The sequence below is a fragment of the Urocitellus parryii genome, chromosome 7 (assembly GCF_045843805.1).
Source record: "Urocitellus parryii isolate mUroPar1 chromosome 7, mUroPar1.hap1, whole genome shotgun sequence".
NCBI classification, from domain to species: domain Eukaryota; kingdom Metazoa; phylum Chordata; class Mammalia; order Rodentia; family Sciuridae; genus Urocitellus; species Urocitellus parryii.
In genome coordinates this window covers 47002079-47025668 of record NC_135537.1, presented here as the reverse complement: position 1 = coordinate 47025668, position 23590 = coordinate 47002079, and the positions used below count along the sequence as shown (strand labels likewise).

Genomic DNA, 23590 nt, shown 5'->3' with positions numbered 1-23590 from the left:
TAGTTTTCCTCACCTGGATTTCACCCTTGGAAATGCTGCACCAACACTGTGTCAGAACCATGAGCAAGAAGATTCCGCAGGACTCAGCCTATCAGAGAGTATCTTGAGGGTTCTGCCTTATGACACCCCAAGGGAAAGAGTGATCCTTTACCTCTCAAGTAGCCTCTGCCTTTACCTCTCATGATCAGCTGCCTTTGATCCATCAAGATGCCCTTGTCTCCTCTTCCAGCAGCTATTTTGTCTCACATGATAGCCATTGACAATGTGCCTCCTCCCCCACTTCGCAAGTTACCAAGTGAGTGGGGGCTAATTGGAGGGGTCTCATTTATTTGTCATTTTTTTCCAGAGGTTGTAGGAATTGGTAGGAACATTGAGAACCTGACCAATGGCCTTGTGAGATAGAAAGAACATACGTGTATAAATCCTGCTTTGCCTAGTTGAAGTTATTTCAATTCAATGTTTTTTTTTTTTTTTTTTTTATAAAATGAGGATCTTTTTGAGCTCTTAGAACTTCAGATTCATTGAAATATTAAAAGGGGTAGAGAAAACAAAGGCTCAGGGAGGTCACATGGCCCAGTAGGTATCAGTTTGTGGCAAATCTAGTCCCATCACAGAGTTGATGTTACTGCCTCTCAAAGGATAATTAATTTTTAATTTTCACTAGGAGAATGCTTGTTTTAAATTTAAAAGGGGGAAAAAAGACAATTCCCATTATTCAGAATGTGAATTTTTTCCCATTTCATTTAACTTTAATTTTCTAGTCTTTGACTTACAGTGTCATAAGAATTCTAGAAATAGAATTCAATATCGTGAAGTGTGTATAATCAACAGTGTTTATTCTACGTAGTTCATCTAAACTCGGAACGTTTTCTCCAGATGTAAACAATTGTTACAACCATCCAGTTCATAGCTCTATTCTTTGAACGTCAGCATATTGCCTAGTAACATGTAATAGGTCTAGACTTACTAAATTTAAAAATAAATTTTAGATAACAAAGGTAATGCTCATGATCCTTTCCAATTTCACTAAAGCATTAACTCTAGTATTTTATTATTCACTGGGTAGATCTATGGTATTGATTTGAAGTGAGAGTTAACTTCCAGATAACTTTTTAAAAATACTCCTAAAGGAAAATAAGAGGTAATCTCATGAAATAGAAGTGAGACTAATTGAGAGTAAGAGATCCAGGAAGGGAGAAGAGAAAGGAATGGGGGAAGTTTTGAGGAGTGAAAGCTACCAAATTATATTATGCGCAGATACAACCATGTCACAATGAATTCTAGTAGTATGAATAATTATATGATGTACCAATAATGATTAATTAATACCAATAACCAATACTCATAATCTTAGGGAAGAAATATCACAGACATGATTGATCTCCTTTGAAGGGAGGTATATTGCTTTAATTGTGTTAGACCCAATTCTTAAAATTAGTTGCAACATTTGTTAATTTATACATTTACATTATTATTGAAAAAAGTTGACGTATGTGATTGAAGTATTCTATTTCTCTTCTAGTAGAAACAAAATTAAATGCAATTTTGCCAAAACCCACAGCTTCTGTCAGGTTTTATTGTGAGAAAGAAAAAAAAAAGTCACCCTAAGATGCTTTTTTTAACTTTCTATTCTCCTTTCTTTCTTTTTTCTTTTTTTTTTCAGCAGCCCAGGAAGCTCAGTAGCTGGGAGTTAAAAGATCAAATTAATTTAGAATCCATGGGATGAGATATGTGCTACCCTCTGTAGTGTCTCCCAAGGACACTTAACTTCTGTGAAGTGATTAAAAGATGAAAAATCAGCAGCAATTTAGATCTCAGAACTGAATAGAGCATAATGGAAAGCAGGAGAGCCTTAGTGGTTCCTACTTGATGTTCTATGCCTGTGACTTCTCTTTGGAGACGTGTCCTGCTTGCTTAACGGCTGTGTCTTTGTGCTAACTCTAGCAAGTGCACAGTTTCCCCTTGTGGACTCTGATATCCCTGCTCAAACAGTGGTCTATGGAAGACAGTGTGTGGCGCACACTTTCTTTCTTTTTTTTTTTTCTTTATCAATAATTTATTTGCTCTAATGCAAAAGTTATATAGAAACAGCAGAGTAAATACTGGATTTTTCAATGTATTTATCAAAGTTTTAACATACATTTTTATTTTTTATTATTATTATTTTTTTTATTGGTTGTTCACAACATTACAAAGCTCTTGACATATCATATTTCATACATTAGATTGAAGTGGGTTATGAACTCCCAATTTTACTCCAAATGCAGATTGCAGAATCACGTCGGTTACACATCCACAATTTTACATAATTCCCTATTAGTAACTGTTGTATTCTGCTACTTTTCCTATCCCCTACTATCCCCCCTCCCCTTCCCTCACATCTTCTCTCTCTACCCCACCTACTGTAATTCATTTCTCTCCTTGTTTATTTTCCCATTCCCCTCACAACCTCTTATATGTAATTTTGTATAACAATGAGGGTCTCCCTTCATTTCCATGCAATTTCCCTTTTCTCTCCCTTTCCCTCCCACCTCATGTCTCTGTTTAATGTTAATCTTTTCTTCCTGCTTTTCCTTCATGCTCTGTTCATAGTTGCTCTCATTATATCAAAGAAGACATTTGGTATTTGTTTTTTAGGGATTGGCTAGCTTCACTAAGCATAATCTGCTCTAGTGCCATCCATTTCCCTGCAAATTCCATGATTTTGTCATTTTTTAGGGCTGCATAATATTCCATGGTATATAAATGCCACATTTTTTTATCCATTCATCTATTGAAGGGCATCTGGGTTGGTTCCACAGTCTAGCTATTGTGAATTGTGCTGTTATGAACATCGATGTGGCAGTATCCCTGTAGCATGCTCTTTTAAGGTCTTCAGGGAATAGTCCGAGAAGGGCAATAGCAGGGTCAAATGGTGGTTCCATTCCCAGCTTTCCCAGGAATCTCCATACTGCTTTCCAAATTGGCCGCACAAATTTGCAGTCCCACCAGCAATGTACAAGTGTACCCTTTTCTCCACATCCTCCCCAGCACTTGTTGTTGTTTGACTTCATAGAGGCTGCCAATCTTACTGGAGTGAGATGGTATCTTAGGGTGGTTTTGATTTGCATTTCTCTGACTGCTAGAGATGGTGAGCATTTTTTCATGTACTTGTTGATTGATTGTATATCCTCCTCTGAGAAGTGTCTGTTCAGGTCCTTGGCCCATTTGTTGATTGGGTTATTTGTTATCTTATTGTCTAATTTTTTGAGTTCTTTGTATACTCTGGATATTAAGGCTCTATCTGAAGTGTGAGGAGTAAAAATTTGTTCCCAGGATGTAGCTCCCTATTTACCTCTCTTATTGTTTCTCTTGCTGAGAAAAAACTTTTTAGTTTAAGTAAGTCCCATTTGTTGATTCTTGTTATTAACTCTTGTGCTATGGGTATCCTATTAAGGAATTTGGAGCTCGACCCCACAATATGTAGATCGGAGCCGCACACTTTCAATCTGTAGAATGACTGTACCTGAATTATAGAGGAGATCATAGCAGGAATGATTCAAGGTGCAGTAGGTTAAATAGGAATGTTTGTTTATATATCTAAAACCACAAAAACAAAACCCAGCCATTCTGCATATCCTTGTTTACTTTGAATTGGGCCAGTTCAGTTAGATATACCCACATTCTCTGTGAATATTTGGAGGTGAATAACATTATTGAGTGCTTTCTACTGGCAGCATGTAAGACTTTTGCATGCTTTGTTTATTTATTTCTCACAAGAACCTCATGAAGTCTGTGGTAGGCAGGAGAATGGCCCCCAGTGAATTATGTCCAGGTGCTACTCTGCAGAACCTGTGCATAGGCTCTGTTCCATAGCAAGCGGGAGGTCATCCACATATGGAACTGAGGTGGCTAAATCTGATCATCTTGAGATGGGGAGAGAACCCAGTGCCCACTGTAATCATGAGGTGATTATTGATAAAAGAGGGAGGAAGGGAGTCAGAGTCAGAAAGATGAGGCTATTTCTGGCTCTGAAGACTGAGTGAGATGTGAGCCAAGGAAGCACTAAGGCATCCAGGCAGCTAGAAGTTGTAAAAGGCAAGGAGATGAGTTCTCCCATAGAACCTCCTGAAGGCGCTCAGTCCTGCTGACGACTCAGAATGAACCAGTGACCCATTTCAGACTTTCCACCTCCAGAAGGATAAGAAAATATTTTCTTTCTTTCTTTCTTTCATTCATTCTTCCTTTCTTTCTTTCTTTCTTTCTTTCTTTCTTTCTTTCTTTCTTTCATTCATTCTTCCTTTCTTCCTTCCTTTCTTTTCTTTTTCTTCCTTTCTTCCTTTCTTCCTTCCTTTCTTCCTTTCCTTTCCTTTCCTTTCCTTTCCTTTCCTTTCCTTTCCTTTCCTTTCCTTTCCTTTCCTTTCCTTTCCTTTCCTTTCCTTTCCTTTCCTTTCCTTTCCTTTCCTTCCTTTCTCTTCTCCTCCTCCTCTTCCTCCTCCTCCTCCTCCTCCTTTTTTTTTTTTCTGTACTGGGAATTGAACTTAGGATGCTCTACCCCTGAGCTATATCCCCACCCCTTTTTATATTTTATTTTGAGACAGGGTCTCTCTAAATTGTCGGTGCTAGCCTCAAACTCGCCATCCTGCTGCCTCAGTCTCCGAGATTCCTGGGATTACAGGTGCATACTACCATTCCTGGCATATTCATATTCTTTTAAAGCCACTAGGTTTGTGGTAATTTGTAACGGGAACAACCAAAGGCTGATAAAGGTCCATTTTACATTTCAGAGTAATGAGGCTTCGGTGTCTGTAAGGACCCACTGCCCTGAAATCCCTTGCCCTTTTGATCAGTTAAATGATGCGTAGACATTAATTGCACTTTGCCATTTTATCTCCTCACATGCTCTTGATTCAAAGGAGGCAACACATCACACATCTTCAAACATGACTCCATTTTTCTCATTGAATGAATTTTCAGACTCGGGCATTTCAAATAGTTAAGCTTCTTAAGGCAGTTTAGTGCTTGCAGCCCCCCTGACCCCCCCCAATACCCTGATCTTTGCAACTTTCAAGTCTTCTCCTTCTACAGTCTCTTTGACTTCTGCCTCAGGATTTTTCACATCTTGCTAACCCTGGGGAAGGGACCCATGTTCTCAAATGCTAGAGTCATGCCACCTTTTATTCTGGGTGAGTTAACAAAGCATATAATGGTTTTATTTTCTGGGTGAAGTAATATCTGATCAAAGTATACACATGATCTACTATTATAAATATTATAAATTGATTTCTTAAAGAGACAAAAGAAGAAAAAAACATGTTTCTTTTTGTATAATTTTAAAAAATTGTTAGTAGGAGGCTGGAAGCTGTCCTGCACCATTTGGCTTATAATTAGGAGTATGGTCCAGTAAGCTTCCTTTGCTTGGAGTAATATGCTGCACCTCTATTTACTTCATTCTTATCAGGCTTATCCTACTGAGACAGGGACAGTTTGAAAATATGGTTTACATTTGGCTAGTGGTTGATCCTGGAAGAACTTCTGTGCTCTTCCAGTAACAAAAGTGTTTTAAGTTCACAAAGCACTTATAAATATATTTTATTCCAACATATGAGAATTTAGAAGAGAAAAAAAGTGTTCAAGACCAGAGACACTCCAAGGAATCTAGACACACTGCTCTTAACTGAATGTTTTTTCTTTGCTCTTTTCCATTTTATGGTGCATATTTATGGAAAGCTTAGAAATACTGTGTCATCATTCCTCAGTCTTCAAGGGCATTTCCTGTAATTTGAGAGTTTTTTAGTTCTTGAGTAGATAAAGATTAAAGGAGCTTCTAAATATGTGTTTATTTAGAAAAGTGAATGTTGCATCCATTTTTAAAGTTTTAAACCGTTCACAGCCTTAGAATGCAGGTAAAAAAGTAAGGCTTGTCAGTAGAGAAGAAAAATAGAGCAACAGACTGTAATGTATAAACAAGGTTAAACAAGAATGGAAATCTCCAGAAGGAATACACAGCGAGAAAGATGGTTGAATATTTGTGTATGTTTCTATACTTAAATAATCAATAATAGTTAATATATAAAGGCCCATCAGATAAATTATGGAAGAAAGCATTAGAAGATTATTTCTCAACTTTATATTTCATGTAACAGTCACTTTTTATTTTTAATACCAAGGAGAAAAAATGGTTGTTCCACTGGCAAAACCTAAACAAAACCCAAATCTCCAAACGTTTCTTTTTTTTTTTTAACCACTGTTATAACTATCTCAGTGTACCTGTATTCTTGTCAGAAATCTTGTGTGGCTTTTATAAATTATGGGAATTAAAACTTGAGCTCAGTTATGCCTGAGGGTTCAGGATGGAAGCAGGAAATGAAGTAAATTGCAATGCAAATCAGATCTGTCCACTAGGTGGCAGGCTAAGTCTCCCCCAGTCTCAAGCTACTGCTCTGTCTTCAGTCTCAGAAATTAGAACTCAATTATTGTCATTGCTACTGCATTATCAATCCTTCAACCATCTAGATAGGTCTTCCATCCCCTTTACTGAACAGTTCTATGTTTTTTCTTCCAACATACATTGTGAACAAGATTATTTGTCTAATAGGATGATTAAAAAATATCATATTAATGCTTCACTCAAAAGCTGTTAGGGTCCTACTCTCCTCTGAAACTTAGATTACAATTCATTTTCCACAATCTGCACTTAACTTTTTCATAATTTGGTTAAAAGCTATCACTCATATCCTAGATCTTGCACTTCTATCCACATAACTGTCCACTATAGCTAAACTATTTTGGTTATCTTTCCTTAATCTGTCAATATCGACCGGGGATTAATTCCCAGGTTTAATTAAACATTGAGATCGTCACTCTTTGCACACATGCTCAGAAATGTGGGATAGAATTGCAACAGCACAGCAGTGTTTGGGATTTTTTCTCCTGTGGTGGTCTCCAAGGCTGCCTAGACAGTAGCCTGCAGAGCCCTTTTTGATCTCCTAGGTGGTAGCTCAAGTTCAAGGTAATGAGAGGTACATAGGTACAGATGATGAGCTACTCAAGCTTAAAAGCCTCATAAGCTAATATCTCTTATAACAATTCTTTAAGAATTTTTCTGTTTTCAGATTTTCCTTCAAGGAACTTCTCAGTTATAGAGTCAAGGTACTCAGGGAAGCCCATTTTGGTGGCTCCCTCTCAGGTCTTTGTAGGTCAACCATAGTTCCTCCTACCCCAGATGCAATCACCAATAAGAGATTATTGTTGGGCAACACTCTGTATGATAATAATACAGTTGGCCCTACATTAATCTAGTCTCTAGGAAAAAGAGTAGAGACTTATGCTGAAGGGAAAATTGCTCCTTGAATTCTACCTTATAATCTTCACCATACTCTCTTGACTTAGGTCCCATTTCTTATCTTTATGGTTCCTTTCTATCTTCCTCTATTTGTTCCTATCATTTCTAATTCTTGAAAGTTATCTACTATTTTGTCTCTGTAGAGACTCTCCTGGCCTCTGCAGGATGAAGTAAGTGTCTTTTGTGTCTTTGAACTCTTCTTTTTACCCCTTCCCATTGTACTTAATACTTTCAGTCCATAGCAGATATCTTCTTACTCCTGAGAAAGTAAGGATGTTTTATCATTTTTTCCATAACAGGGATAAACCTGGAGGATGTTTATGCTAAGTGAAATAAGCTGGGTGAAGGAGAACAAAATACTGTATAATTCACTTACATGTAGAGTCTAAAAATATCAGATTCATAAAAGCAGAGGCTAGGCAAGGGATAGAGGAGGAAGAGAGGGGAGGAGCTGATCAAAGGCGACAACACTCCATTTAAGCAGGAGAAATAAGGTTTTGAGATCCGTTACACAGCATGGTGACCACAGTTGGTAATAATGTATTGCATACGTATAAATTGTTAACAGATTTTAAATATTCTTATGAGAAATGATAGGTAGGGTGAAGTAGGAGATATGTTAATTAGCTTGAGTTAAGTTTTCCAATATATTCAAATGCTACAATGTACCACCAAATACATACAATTAATATTTTTCAAGTAAGAATAAAAACAGCAAATTATTTTTAAAGTCATAAAGAAATACAAAAATAAGATTATACACATGTGCATATATAGACACATGTGACTATTCATGCAAGTGTCTTCTCTGGCCACTGTCTTCTCAGTTGTTCATCCAAGAAGTGGAGTTTGCTCCAGAAGCAGCAACAGCAATTGAATCCCTTTGCAGTTTTTTTTCACTCTTCCAGGAAATAGTCTCATTGTATGTATTTACTTCAACAGCCAGCGCTAGCTGCCGAGGCCCTGCATGCGCAGGTTGGATCCCAGCTTCATAGATCTTTGTTCCAAATATATGAAGTTTTAGTCAATCTCTTCCCTCTGGGTCATCCAAGAAAATCATGTTAGTAGTTTCTTCCTGGGTGATACTTGGTGTTCCCTTTGTGTCTCTTCAGTCCTCGAATATCTGTTTAACAGAGCGTTGTATCAGTTTTCTCCATTAAAACAACTCCTGTGGTTTGTCTCTTGTCTACTTGATTCTGGCTTCTACAATGGGAATTTATTTCTATTAAAGTCAATCAAGCATCCCGTGCATAACTGTTTTGCATTGGTAAGCAAGTGTAATAAGAGAACCACAAAGACAAAGTATGTGTACATTTTAAATTTTAATAAATATTGACAAATTTTCTTCCACAAGGGTTATATTAATTTCTAGTATCATCAACGGTATACTTAAGTATATATTTCACAATATTTTCACTCAAGTTGTATAAATTTTTTTCCAATCAGCTGAAAATAGTTTTATTGATATTTCAATTTGCATTTCTTTTTTTTAATATTTATTTTTTAGTTGTAGTTGGACACGATATCTTTAATTAGTTTATTTAATTAGGTTTTTTTTTTTTTTTTTTTTTTTTTTTACTGTGGTGTTGAGGATCAAATCCAGGACCTCTCCCATGCTAGATGAGCACTCTACCACTGAGCCACAACCCCAGCCCTAATTTGAATTTTTTATGAATGTTATTTAGAGGTTTTTTTTCACATATTGGTGGTCATCTATATTTATGTGAACTGTTTACATCCCTTGCCCATTTATTATAATTTACTTTCCTCTATATTTAAAAGAACTCTTTTTTTTAATTATTGGTCGTTCAAAACATTAAGAACTATGTAAAATAACTCTTTATGTACAAAAGAAATAAGCCTTTCACATGTTTTTAAAAATTTTAAAATTTTTCTTCTAATTAGTTATACATGACAGCAGAGAGCATTTCAATTCATTGTACAGAAATGAAGCACAACTTCTCATTTCTCTGGCTGTACAAGATGCAGAGTCACACCATTCATGCAATCATACATGTCTGTCTCATTCCACCATCTTTCCTACCTCCACACTTTCTCCCCTCCCGTCCTCTCCCCTTCCTTCCCTCTGCCCAATCCAGAGTTCCTCCATTCTTCCCTAGACCCACCCCAAATGATGGATCAGCATCCACATATCAGAGAAAATATTTGGCCTTTGGATTTTTTTGGGTTGGCTTATTTCACTTAGGATGATATTCTCCAACTCATCCATTTACCTGCAATGCCATAATTTCATTCTTCTCTAAGGCTGAATAATATTCCATTGTGTATATATAACACATTTTCCTTATCCATTCATCTGTTGATGGGCATCTAGGTTGGTTCCATAGTTTAGATATTGTGAATTGAGCTGCTATCAACATTCATCTGGTTGCATCACTGTAGTATGCAGATTTTAAGTCCTTTGGATATAAACCAAGGAATGGGATAGGTGGGTCAAATGGTGATTCTATTCCAAGTTTTCTAAGGTATCTCCATACTGCTTTCCAGAGTTTCACAATTTTCAGTCTTTCCAGCATGTGTGAGTGTACGTTTGCCCCAAACCTTGCCAATACTTATTGTTGCTTGTATTCTTAACAATTGCCATTCTGACTAGAGTGAGATGAAGTCTTAGTTTTGATTTGCATTTCTCTAATTGCTAGAGATGTTAATTTTTTTTGTATATTTGTTGATTGGTTGTATATCTTCTTTTGAGTAGTGTCTGTTCAGTTCCTTAGCCCATTTATTGACTGGGTTATTTGATTTTTTGGAGTTAAGTTTTTTTAGTTCTTTATACATTCTGGAGATTAATGCTCTTTCTGATGTGCAAGTGGTAAAGATTTTCTCCCATTCTGTTTGTATTCTTCTATTGTCATTATGATTTTTGCATCATACAAATATTTTAGAACTTTTAGTTTTTAAGTCCTTATTTAGTCATTCTTCATGCCAAGGTTTAAAAATAACTCCTTCATGATTAGTATTTATATAGTTTTTAAAAAATATTATACTCATTAAATATTAGATGCATCTAGATTGTTGTAGGACACCAATGGTGTAGACCGTAAAATACAATTTAATATTTTTTCAACTGACCAACCAACTATTCTAACACCCTTTGTTGGCAACCTATATTTTCTGCTAATTTGAAATGCCACTTTTTATTACATGTTGAATGTATGCCTTTTTGCATCTATTTTTGAAATCTATTATTTACTTTATCCACTTACCATCTATTTATGTATCAATGTTGAATTGTTATCATTATTGAGGCATTATATTTCAATATCTAGTAATATTAACCTCAATTGATTACTCCTTTTAAAGAGATTTTGTGTGTCCCTTTCTCATGTTTATTTTTCTTTAGGGATATTTATTTATTTTTTTTTAAATAAACATCTTAATATTGTAATTGGAAATGTGTTAAATTTAATATTTAATACATGGGAAATTAACAGCTTTATTATTTTGAATCTTCCTATTCAAAAATTGGTATCTTTACAATATTGATCTTTTTACTTTCAATTTATGCAACTTTCTTCATATCCTAAATAAAATTTATCCAGAGGTATTTTATCCTTTTCCTTTTCTATTATATATGTTATGTTTCTTATTTTTTGAACCATAAAAGTAGTATATGTGAAAGATACTGAATTTTTAAATGTTAAGAACATCACAATCTTGAAAGTCTTGGAAGTTCAGTATAAACTTATTTTTCTTGATTCATTTGACAGTCCATCATCCCCAATATTTTTTTTTGAATTTCTGAAAGATATTCTATTACATAAAAAGAAGCATTCACCAAGCTGATGGATAACTGTAACACTGATACAGAACTGTAATCTAATCTTTAGACACATTCAAATTTGGCTAATTGTTCTGATAATGTTCTTTCCAGTAAAAGAATCCAATTAAAATCTCATGTTTCACTTCTCTGTTTTGTCTCTTGAGTCTCCTTCAGTCTGAAATGGTTCCTCGGTTTTCCTTGACGTTCATGACCCTGATACTGGGAGATTAAAAACAGTTGTTTTGCAGAATATCTGGCAAGGTGGTTTGTCTGGCGTTTCCTCATGATTAGATTTCAGGTAGACATCTTTGGCAGCAGTATCCCGGGAGTGATCCTGTGTTATTCTCCTTCCATCTTATCATGGGGCACATGATTTCATCCTGTTTCACTATTGCTGATATTTACTTTAATGAATTGATTAAGGTGATATATGGAGAATTTCTTTGCTATAAATGTTTGCAGTTAATATGTGTTTTGTAAGCATATAATATCATATTAAGCATATTAAAAAAATAAGCACAGGGTTTCTTATTTTATTCAATTTTTAATTGACTGCCATCACCACATGTGTTGGTGTTCATTGTTCACACTTTGGCCACAGGGATACTCTTCAAGTTAGTTTGAGCTTTTCCTTGTTTGTCAAAAGAAGATTTTCCAGGCTCATTTTGTACTTTGTCTCATCCTTGGAATCAGATAATTTCTTTAAGAATAAAATATGATACATGGCTAATAATTTCCTCATTAATTATTTTAAGTTTCTACATCCTTAGTGATTCATTTTCTACTTCACTTTTGGGTGATAAGGAAGGGAAGTTATTGTGGAGTTTATTCTGTTTCCATTGATACTTGCATTTTTTTCCTTTGTGAATTATAATAGTATAGAATTTAGAATACAAAATATAAACCTCGATTGCTTGATTCATTAACTTTAGAAAATGCATCCTTATAACCTAGTATGAAATGAAAAAAAACTGACCCTCTTCACATCTTGACTACTAGTCATATTAATGTTTAATACTTGGACTAATTACATTTATTCTTGAAATGTTCTCATTAAGGTTCCATTATTTAAAAATTTTTTAAAAAGTAACGATTGGTTATCTTGTATGTGAGGTTTGTACTTTCTTATCTTTTTTGAAACTTTTAAGTATTTATTATTTCCACTATAATCTATAAAGAATTTACTATTTATATTTGGGTGTACAGAATTTATTAGTATAGTTTATTAGTATAAATTTCCATATTATTTAGTGTTGGTTAGGTTATATGTTTATATGATTTCTTCATTCAGTGATCTAAGCAAATTTGATATTCAAACAGAGTTAGTCAAAGAAGGCTCATGGTCCCATATGTTCTCTGAGTTCTTGCATCTAGCTCTTAACTTTATGTATATTGGAAAATAAAATTTATGAGTCATCTTTCTCCTCCCTTACTTTACTATTTGCCATAACTTTGACAAGAGTAGGATGCTTTCTCTTTTTGCTAAATGCAAAATAATTATCTTTGAAGTATAGTAGCGTATGTATAGTTACTAATCTAATAGCATCTAGAACATCTAGTCTCTTTGTAAATCCTGTATCATGATTCGTCTTCCCCTTTCCAGGTCATGAAATCATATTTAATTACTCATAAGCAAATATTTACATGATAAAAGCTTTCCCCTTTGCCATTATTTATTTCGGTTTGCTTATTCTGGATTAATTTTCTTTCTTTCTTTTTTAAAAAATAATAGATCATTTTATTTTAAAAGAAAAGAATATTGAGACTTACACAAATTTAGTAACTTGTTCCATGTAGCACCACTTTAGATTTAAAAGCAAAGAATAGATTCCAAAGCCTGGATCTTTCATTATGTTTTAAATCTTTTCATTTATTTGTTTATTTTTTATTCTACTTTGTTATATATGACCACAGAATACATTACAACTCATATTACACATATAGAGCACAACTTTTTATATCTCTGGTTGTATACATAGTATATTCACACCATTCGTGTCTTCATACATGTACTTAGAGTAATAATGTCCATCTCATTCCACCAACTTTTTTTACCCCCATGCCCCTCCCTTGTCCTCCCACACCTTTGCTCTATCTAGATTTTGTCTAAAAAAATATGGAACACTTCTTGAGTTTGCAGGAGCCATGCTAATCTTCTATTGTTTCAATTTTAGTATATGTACTGCCAAAGTGAGCACTCTGGATTAATTTTCATAGATAACATCTCCTATCTTCATTTATCACATTCATTCATCTTTTTTTCCTACTTATTTGGGTATGTAACCCTGTTTCAGTGATTATATTTTCTTACATCTTTGCCATGTTTATTGTTTCTAAGGTGGATTTTATTTCTGTCTTAATTTTATCTTTCTATTCTTGATTGAATATAGTCTTTTAATTTGTAAATTTTTTTTCTGTTCTAATCATACTTAATGCCTTGTAATTTTGTTTTAGTGTAATCAAAGCTATAATGTGTGTTGTGCATGGGGGAGGGGAGCAGCATAGGATTTTTACCTTTCCGCCATAATTGTTCTGATACACATTATTTGATAAGGTCATCATATTCATATTATCCTTCAGAGTATGTTACACATGGGTGCAAGGATTATTGAATGATGATTAGTTTTTGAAGATAATTTTGTTAGGAAAAAATAGCAGTGGGGAGTATGGTGGTACTGCAAATTGACTGAATTTTTTTGTATGCTAACTTTTAACATTTTCTCATCAACCCTGTTCTGTACTCATCTCTTAACAATAAGCCTCTAATTAGTGCTCTCATCATGCCCATTTCAAAGGTTTGGGGGCAGTTATTTGGCATCTATTTGTTTCTTTGCAATAACTGAGATTGGTTGCTTCTGTATTGATTGATAGTTAATATTGTTCTCTATCTTATCACAACAACTTGATTCTAGAAAAGCCCGGCTATGAGTGGGATCCTTGATTGGGCGTGCAATCCAGGTATGTCATCAACTCAAGGGTGACCCTTGTTCTGTCAATATTCTAAGAACTTGACATTCTAAGTAAGGCAAGTAAGCCTGGATCTTTCATGATGTTTTAAAAACAAGGTATGTTCATGAAGCAGCCAGAAAATGCTGTCGAAAGATGGAGAATCATGCCCAATGAGGGCAAAGTTAAATCTTTCCCTCTAAAATCACAAACAAGACCAGGATGTTCACTGTCACCATATTATTCAATATAGAACTTGACATTTTAACCAGTGCAATTAGCAAGATAATGAAATAAAAATGATACAATTTGAAAAAAAAATGTTAAATTATCACTGTTTGATGGTAATATGATCATATACTTAGAAGATCCTTTAAAGCTCTGCCAGAAGACTTTTTAGAGCTGACATATAAATTCAGCAAAATATCAGGATACAAAACCTACAAATGAAAATTGAAAATGCTTCTATACACCAATAATGTATTTGCTGAGATAGAAGTCAGGAAAATAATTCTGTTCACAATAGTCCATAAGATAATACCTAGGAATAAATCTAACCAAAGAGTTTGTGATAGACATCCACAGTGAAAAATATAGAACACTCAAAAAAGAAAAAAAATAGAAGAAGGCAATAGAAGATGGAAAGACCTACCATGGTTCATGTGTAGGTAGAATTAATATTGTTAAAATGTCCATATTACATACAGTGATCTACAGATTCAAGGCAATCCCCACCAAAATACCAAAGGCATTCTTCACAGAACTAGGAAGAAAAACAAAACAAACAAACAAAAAGAACAAAAACCAAACAGTCCTAAAATTCATATGAAAGAACCAAAGACCCAGAAAAGCAAAGCAATTCTGTGCAAAAAGAGCAATGCTGGAGGTATCACAATACGATTTCAAATATTACAGAGCTACCCAAACAACATTATACTGACATAAAAACAGGCATGTAGGTCAGTGAAATAGAAGACAGAGAAAAACCCACACAGATACAGTCATCTGAGCCTTGATGAAAGAGCCAAAAACGTACATTGGAGAAAAGACAGCCTTTTTTTGACAAATGGTGCTAGGAAAGCTGGATATCTGTATGAAACTAGATCCCTCTCTTGTCACAAAAGTCAACTCAAAATTGATCAAATATCTAGAAATAGTTCATAAACTTTTCAGCTGCTGGAAGAAAACATAGGAGGGTAAACACTCTAACACGTAGGCCCAGGCAATGACTTTCTCAACAGTACTTCTAAATCCCAGGAAATAATACAAAGAATTAATAAATGGGATGGCACCAGCTAAAAAGCTTCTGCACAGCAAAGGAAACAGTACCATTAAGAGAGATCTACAGGGGCTGGGGATGTGGCTCAAACGGTAACATGCTTGCCTGGCATGCGCAAGGCCCTGGGTTTGATCCTCGGCACCACGTAAAAATAAAATAAAGATGTTGTGCCCACTGAAAACTGAAAAATAAATATTAAAAAATTCTCTCTATCTTTAAAAAAGAGAGAGACCTACAGAATGGGAAAAAAGTCTTTGCTAGCTGCTCTTCTGAAGGAATTAATATCCAGAGTATATAAAGAACCAAAAATAAAATAAAATAAAATAAAATAAATCTCAGTGTAATTTTGATTTGCATTTCCCTGATGGCTAAAGAAATAGAACATATACATATGCATATATATTGAACATATTCATGTATATATTGAACATGGATTTATTGAACATATATACATATATACATATTGAAGACACATACACATATATGTATATATGTATGTCAAAACTACACAGATTTCTATTCACTCATGTTAGACTGACACTCATCAAGAACACAATTAACAAAATGGTGATGAGGATGTGGTGGGAAAAGAAATTCTTATACACTGTTGATGTGAATGTAAATTAGTATAGCACTGTAGAAATTAGCATGGAGGTTTCTCAAAAGACTAGAAATGGAATCACTGTATGATTCAATTATACCACTCTTAGATATTAATCCAAAAAGAATTAAAATAAGTATACTATAATGATTCATGTGTACCCATGTTTATCCTGGCATAATTCATAATAGCCAAATTATGGAACCAGCCCAAGTGTCTATAAACCTTTGAATAGATAAAATGTGACAGATCTATACAATGGAGTTTTATTCATTATGAAGAAGAATGAAATTATTTCATTTGCAGGAAAATAGATGGATGGAACTGGAGTAGATCATGTTAAGTGAAATAAGTCAGACTCAGAAAGTTAAGGGTCATATGTTTTGTCTCATACGTAGCGGCTGGGGAGAAAAGGGGAAAAGAAGGAACCCACAAAAATGGAAGGGAAACCAGTAGAACAGAGGAAAGACCAAGGGGAAGTAGAGGAGGACAAAGGGAGGTACTGGTGAATGAACCTGATTAAATTATATTATGAGCAAGTATATCATAGTGTGACTCACTATTATGCACAAATAATTAAAAAAAATAAAGATGGGGAGAAAAGGGTAGCAGCAGAGATGGTGGTATCCAATGAGGCCATAGAAGTTAATTTGGGTGTAATTATAAAAGTTAGAGTATTCCATACAGGGTATTTATACTTTAACGTATAGGTTAATAGAGAATCAAGTATTTTGAACAAAAAGTTATGCAACCACATTGGAATTTTAGAAAATACTGTTATCCTCACATGGAGTATGGGTTAGAAATGAAGCTAGAGTTTGGGAGGCTAGTTCAGATGTTATTACAATTGTACCAAATACTCTAGGAGGATGTTAAACAAGATCCCGATATCCATCTGTGTACTCCTTCATGGCGAAGGCTCTGATTGGAGAGGACACATTTAGGAGATATTCAGGATATATCTCAGCAGGGCAGAATCTAATTTCTTCATAACTCATTGTTCCTGAAGAGGAAAGAGTAGACTAGAGTTATAAATTATAGGGATTTTCTTATTCCAGATAAGAAATTTGCAAGACTTTGATTTTTCTTGGTGATATTTACACATACCTTAGTGGAGTAATGATTAGAGATCTGGCCTAGAGAGTTTGAGAATCTTGAGTGGGTTTGTGGTATTTGAAAATATGGGTACATGAACAAGAGGATATAAACTGGGAAGATAAAAATAGAGATACTAAGAATAGATTCTTGGGCAGCATTAAAGCTTGGGTGAAGAAGATTGGAGAAAGTCCAGCATATCATAAGCAGGAAGCAAGAAAAGAGAAGATGGTGTCCCGGAAGCCCAGGAGGAAGAAACTTCACAAGAGTCAAGTGTTACAGTAAGAGTGAAAAGAGGTCACTGGAATGGAGAATACAAGATCTTTGATGATCTTAGTGAAACAAATTTCAGTAAAAAGGCAGAAGATAAATTATAGTGGGTGGAGAAGTGACTTTTGAATTAAGTAAAAATGTTAAATATAAAAGGATGTTATTTTGATAATTGTTAAAGCATTAATCTTTTCTATTCTCAGCTAATTCAGTTCTGCTTTGACATTTTAACTCACCCTGTCAAGGAAAAAGAATAATACAGGTCCACTTGGGCAACTGTTCCTATCAGTGTACCAAATTTTGTCTATGGAAGACCTCCTTTAGGTACTATTTCTTTATGCTTGATGGTTTATTTAGTGGCCTAAATAAACCATCAACAGATTGCTTATGTGTATTCAGATGGCTTATGTGTATTCAGTATCACTTGAAGTAGAATTAAATTTGGGATTTTAGAAAACAACAAAATTAGCTGAAGAGAAAATAATAAACACTATTGACCATTAACAAAGGTATGATTAATGATCTCTTATTATACAAGTTTAAATACACTTGCAAACCCATTCCCTCTTGTAGAATTGGATCACTAATACAAGCACATAGGAAGAGTCAGTGTGATTATAGTCTGTTTTCTCCTGTCCAGCTTCTTAGTATTTCAGTCTGGTGCTAGAATTTGCCTTCTACTTATCATAGTATAAGGTCTGCTGTTCTTACTACAAAAACGTTTGTTTCTAATACCTCTCTTGCTATTGCTGCTAAACTACTTACTTGTGCTCTGATATTATATTAAGCAGGGCTTTGTTTATCATTGGAGTAATTATTACAATATACACTGGAACTACTTTGAAGAGGTTCCAGCTCTTTGTTCTCCAGCTCACTGTACTCTGACATTTCTAGGGGGTCATTGTGACATTTTCTTGATGGCTATGCTGTTCCTGTCGCTCACCTTGCCTTTTAGCCATTAAATAAACATGCTCTCCTAATAAAATGGTTGTACATGTGCAATATTTCTAAGATTTTACTTATTTGATGGCTTTTTCTTTGATTTTCATAGGAGATATTTCTCTTTCTCTTGAAGGAAACCTTGTTGGGAAATACATTTTAGTTATAGTTAACACAAATATTTTTAAACATTTTTTTATAACTTATTATTTATTTTTTATGGGATGCTGAGAATCAAACCTAGTGCCTCACACATTCTAGGCAAATGCTCTACCACTGAGTCACAACCCCAACCCCTGAATAAATTTTTAACCAGAATACATAATATATATATATTATTATGTAATATGTATGTGTATATGTGTGTACGTATGTGTGTGTATGTATGTATGTATATATATATATAATTTTTTTCCTAGACATGGTGGGCACACCTATAATTCCAGTGACTTAGGAGGCTGAGGCAGGAGGATCTCAAGTTCCAGGCCAGTCTCAGCAATTTAGCAAGACCCAGCCTTAAAAATAAAAATATAAAGGGATAGTGATGTAGATCAGTGGTAAATTGCCCCTGAGTTCAATCCCCAGTGTCAGGAAAAAAAAATTGTGTGTGTGTTGTGCTAAGCACATGCTCTACTACTGAGTTTCACCCTCAGCCCCCCAAAATATATCATGAAGTAAGCACCATAACATGCCATACACATTTGGACAGGTATGACAATTTGCATGATAGATCTTCTGTCCATCAGTAGCTCTCTGGTTTCTTGTATATGTGGGTGTTCTGTTGATCACAGGATGGCATAAGATAAATTACAGCTGGATGCTAAATTGAAAACAATCATATTCCAAATGGTGTGGTGTGACTTTGGAGGCTGATGAAGAAGTTGGGGCTTGAGATGTCCTAAGCAGAGATGAAATCTGAGGTCCCAGACATTTACAGACAGGAAACATGGGACCCACATTGAAGAAGGCACTCAGCCAAAGTCAGAATGCCTATCCAGTCAGGTCAGTGTCTTCTGTTTAATTAATTATTATTATTTTTTTTTTTGCATTGCTGGAGATGAAATTCAGGGCCTCACACCTGCTGAGCAAACACACTACCACTCAGATCAGCATCTTCAAGTAACCTCACAGCTCTGGAAAGCCAGCACTCAGTGGGACACGATTTTCTAGAAGCCGGCTGACCCCCCCATCTACAGGTTGCAGGCAGGAACAGTAGGAGCCTAGGGACAAGAACTAGGGTGATGGAAATCACTCTTTTTCTTTTCTCTTAGGTTTCAATATAATTCAGCACAGCACTGTTATAAAAATATTTTATTATATTTTTTGGTGCTGGGGATGGAATCTTGAGTCTCTTGCATGCTTAACTGCTGATCTAGATTTCCCCTCCTCAAGCCACTGGGTTAAATATTTTATTTTACTCAGCATAGAATTTTTTTCAGAATAATTTTTATTTACAAAAAAATTTTTCAATGTAAAATTCACTGTGTATGTCTGAGATTTACAATGATGTTATGTGATATATGGAAAGAAAAATATCTAGCCTAGTAAGATAGATCAATAGCTATCACTCACATAGTTACTCTTGTTTTGTTACAAAAACAGTTAAAATCTACTTATTAACAAAATTTCTTAATACAATTTTGCTGACTTTAGTTCTCATCATGAAAGCATTTTAAACAAAAATTTTATAACCCCATGATAAGCATATTCAATTTATCATACTACTCAAAATGAAAATAAATTTACTCTGAACAAGCATTAACAATTATAAACAAAAGGTCATCTATGTACCACTCAGATAACACATTGGAATTTTGTTTTTCTGTTTTGATAATGTACAGTTGGCCTTATATCAATAAAGATAACTGGCTCTTTAATTACACAATTGATTTCTAGTGTAGGATTAATTTGTAACCACCCTTTCACATCAGCTTCTAATCCTCTTTCACACTTACTCTGGTCAAAATCCCTGATTTAAACTCTGTTCTAGGGTTAAGCCCTCTCTGCTTCTGTCAAAAGCTGGGTTAAGGCATATTCATGGGGGGAAAGTAAGACAGTAAAACAAATGTAAACTTTGTACTCTTTGAAATTCTTTAAGCTTTATCCCTGTATTACATTGGATCCCTGGAAAAGCTCAGCTCTGGTCTTTACACAGTTACCATTTCTTGTTGAAACCTTTTGGCTTTTTTTCTTTTCAATGAATCTGCTTTCAAAGACGCCGTCCACTGGGTTGTTGACACTCTTCATATAAAGACCCCTCTGACAAATATCTCTCAGGACTGAGAATCAGACATTTTTTGATGAATTAAAGAAGAAACTTTTTGATGACTTAAAATATTCTACTGGGCCTTGAATGCCATACAGCCCATGCTGTTTTTGAGTTTACTAGGCTATTCTAAGTCTGTCATGGAGATTTGGCCTTGATAACAGTTGCTTTTCTCATGCAAACAAAAAGCAAATAAATACCACTTTGCTTTTTATTTTCTATTTAATTTATATATTCTTTCCTAGCAATTCTTAGAATCATTTTTTATGATTCTCATTTTGTTTTTGTAAGCTGCTTCAACTGAAGGATGAAGAATATTTGGTTTTGTTGTTTTGTGTTTTATTTTTCTTTCTTTCTTTTTTTTTTTTTTAAATTACTAGGGATTGAATCCAGGGGCACTTAACCACATACCTCACCATTTTTTATACTTTATTAGATACAGGATCTCACTGAGTTGCTAGGGCCTTGTTAAGTTGCTGAAGCTGGATTGGAACCCACAATCTTCCTACCTCAGCCTCCTGAGACACTGGGATTACAGGTGTGTACCTGTTTTTTTTTTTTTTTTTTTTTTTTTTTTTTTTTTTAAGCCCCCTTTTTGTGGTTAGAATTTCTCAAATCTTGACTTTTTTTCCCCAAATTTCTGTGGCACCAACTTCCTCTCTCATCCACATCACGTACTGGAATGATTACTGACCCTATTCTTGAACTACACCAGGAAAATGGAGTAATTAAATACTTTACACAAATGTTTTCCTAGTTCATATTCTTAAAAGTCTACTAACATTAATGGTTTAGTAATATTTCTGATATAAAATATTATATATGTTAAAAAAATTTTGCTATATCTTAGGTACAAATTGACTCATTTAAAATAAATGATTCCATTTGATGCTAAAAAAAACCATTAGGTAATTTTTTGTTTATTCAGATTTAACTGAGTAATGTACAGTAAGAAAACACCTAAATTGTATAATTAGTATTTTCAAGGGTATTAAAAGTTATGGTATATGTGAATAGCAAGAAATTTCCTGCTTAAATTTACCTCATTTCATTTTCATATTTAGTGAGCAGTATATGTTATTGCTGACTATTTTTTAAGTCATAAAGGGCTTAAGTGTAATTTCATTATTCAGGAAACTGACATTGAAATGGGTAAACTTGTATATGTCAAGTTCCAATTACTCATAATTAGAATAAGGTCACTAAATACATTTTAAAAACTTTCAGGAACGCATTAAGCCAGTGATTTTATCAATAACTTTCCACTAAGGGAAGGAATACCATGCAAAATTTAGCATTTATTACTGCTTTCTGTTTAACAATGTTTCTAACTACTTTTATTCTTATGGAGTAACCAGAGGACCTGGGATGTGAGTGTCCACCATTGTAAAGATGCTTACTACACTTAACACTCTCTCCCTTTCCATTTCATTTGGAGGATGTCAGCTCATTCTGTCCCTGAAAAAGAATCACAAATTGCTTCTTGGCTACGATTACTATTTTTCTTAGGGAGTCATTTGTGATTTGCTTATATTTGAATTTCAGAAGGAATTTTAAAACTGCTTTCAGAGACAGGATAGTGCTCTGAAGAGGGCTAGTCAAAGAGGGAGGCCTGAGTAGAATTGACTAGGCCTATATTGATAAAAGAAGTTCAGAAATATAAAATATCAAGAAAACTCTTGTCATGATTGGAAGAGTTCATGTGTGGTTCATGTCTGGAACTAGTTCACATTAAAGGTATTGGAAAGAATTTCTGGAAGGCTTACTTTTAGAGAAATGACATTATATGACACATAAAACTTATCATTTACTAGAATTAAAAATTTCCAGACCAGATTTGCCATCAATAAAAAGATTAAATTCTATCCTCACTTTAACCATCCTATTCAGTTCTGTTTGTGTATCAAACAAAGACTGTTAATACCTCACTGCCATAGTCACTGAATTTTTTATTATGATGAATGTTTGCAATTAAACTCTATTTACACACTTGGTTAATAAGATTATAGAAAATTACTCACATTTTTAATTGTTTTTTTTTTTTGCAGGCTTAAAAATGCCTAAGAACATTAATTATGGTCAGTTGGATGTATTATGCCGCATTAGAGGAAAATATGGCCAGTAAGTTATTCTTGCATTTCTTTTTCTGTTGTTGAAATGAGTATAAATATGCTTGTTTTATGGATAAAGTATAGTAATAAAGCAATGCTAACTCTCACAGGTACCTGATTTACCACACAGATAAAAACATTTGAAAACCTGGCGGTTGTTTCTCTAGATTGAAGGGCCAGAATATATGTCTCATATTTTAAGGAAACAATTTAGTGTGAAGCCAGCATAACTCATCCCTAGCTGGGCCCTTTTTAGTACTTAAAAAGCAGTCATAAGGAAAAAAAAAGCCTTAAATGGTTGAAAACACAAATATTGAGTGAAATAAGTACCTGAGCAGTGTAAAGGGATGTCTAGCTGAAATATATAGGAGCCAGAGGATGAGGAAATATCACAATTTGAGCCTCAGAATTCCTAAGATGTGCAACACTTGAAGAAATAATTTTAAAAAGACTATTTTGTGCCAACTCCTTCCCCTGATTGGACTTTGGAAATTATAAAACTGGTTTTGTTTTCTTCTGACTCTCTCTGTCAGCCCTCTCCCCACCTACCTTCCCTTGGCAAAAGGACCTTGCCTCATCTTTATGGGACTATTGATGAAAGGCCTTGGGTTCCAGTTTTTTCTCTATTTTAAAAATCTCTAAGCCACACCACCCCCTTAGCCACTTCAAATTATTTTTATATTTTCATCTCTCTTCCAATTAATTCTTTATTCAGAGAAAGGAAAGATGGCCTTTGTTCTTTGCTATTACCTGGATTGCTACCCAAAGTGATGGCTTTTGTTTGTTTCCTGTACGTTGCGCTCTCCTCACTCCTGATATCTTTCAGCACAGGGTGAAAAAGTAGGTACATGCAATCCAGAGTCAGGAACCTGGTGAGAACCCTGGCCCAGCCACTCACTTGCTGTGTGAACTGGTTAGTTCATTTCTCTTTGCCTCAGTTTTCTCATTTGTCGAAATTTGGAGGAAAAAACAATGATC

The 23590-nt window shown here is 34.5% G+C and overlaps 1 protein-coding gene and 1 pseudogene across 1 annotated transcript in view; one reads left to right on the top strand and one right to left on the bottom strand.

Moving 5' to 3' along the window:
* Positions 1–207: 207 nt before the first annotated feature.
* Positions 208–23590, top strand: part of Cnbd1 (cyclic nucleotide binding domain containing 1) — a 417626-nt gene continuing 394243 nt past the window's right edge. Inside the window, exons 1-2 of the mRNA XM_026384576.2 lie at positions 208–295; positions 22550–22618. Of these exons, the coding sequence (XP_026240361.2) occupies positions 208–295; positions 22550–22618 (157 nt within the window). The remainder of the gene's footprint in view (positions 296–22549; positions 22619–23590) is intronic.
* Positions 13216–13303, bottom strand: LOC113180232 (U6 spliceosomal RNA; annotated as a pseudogene).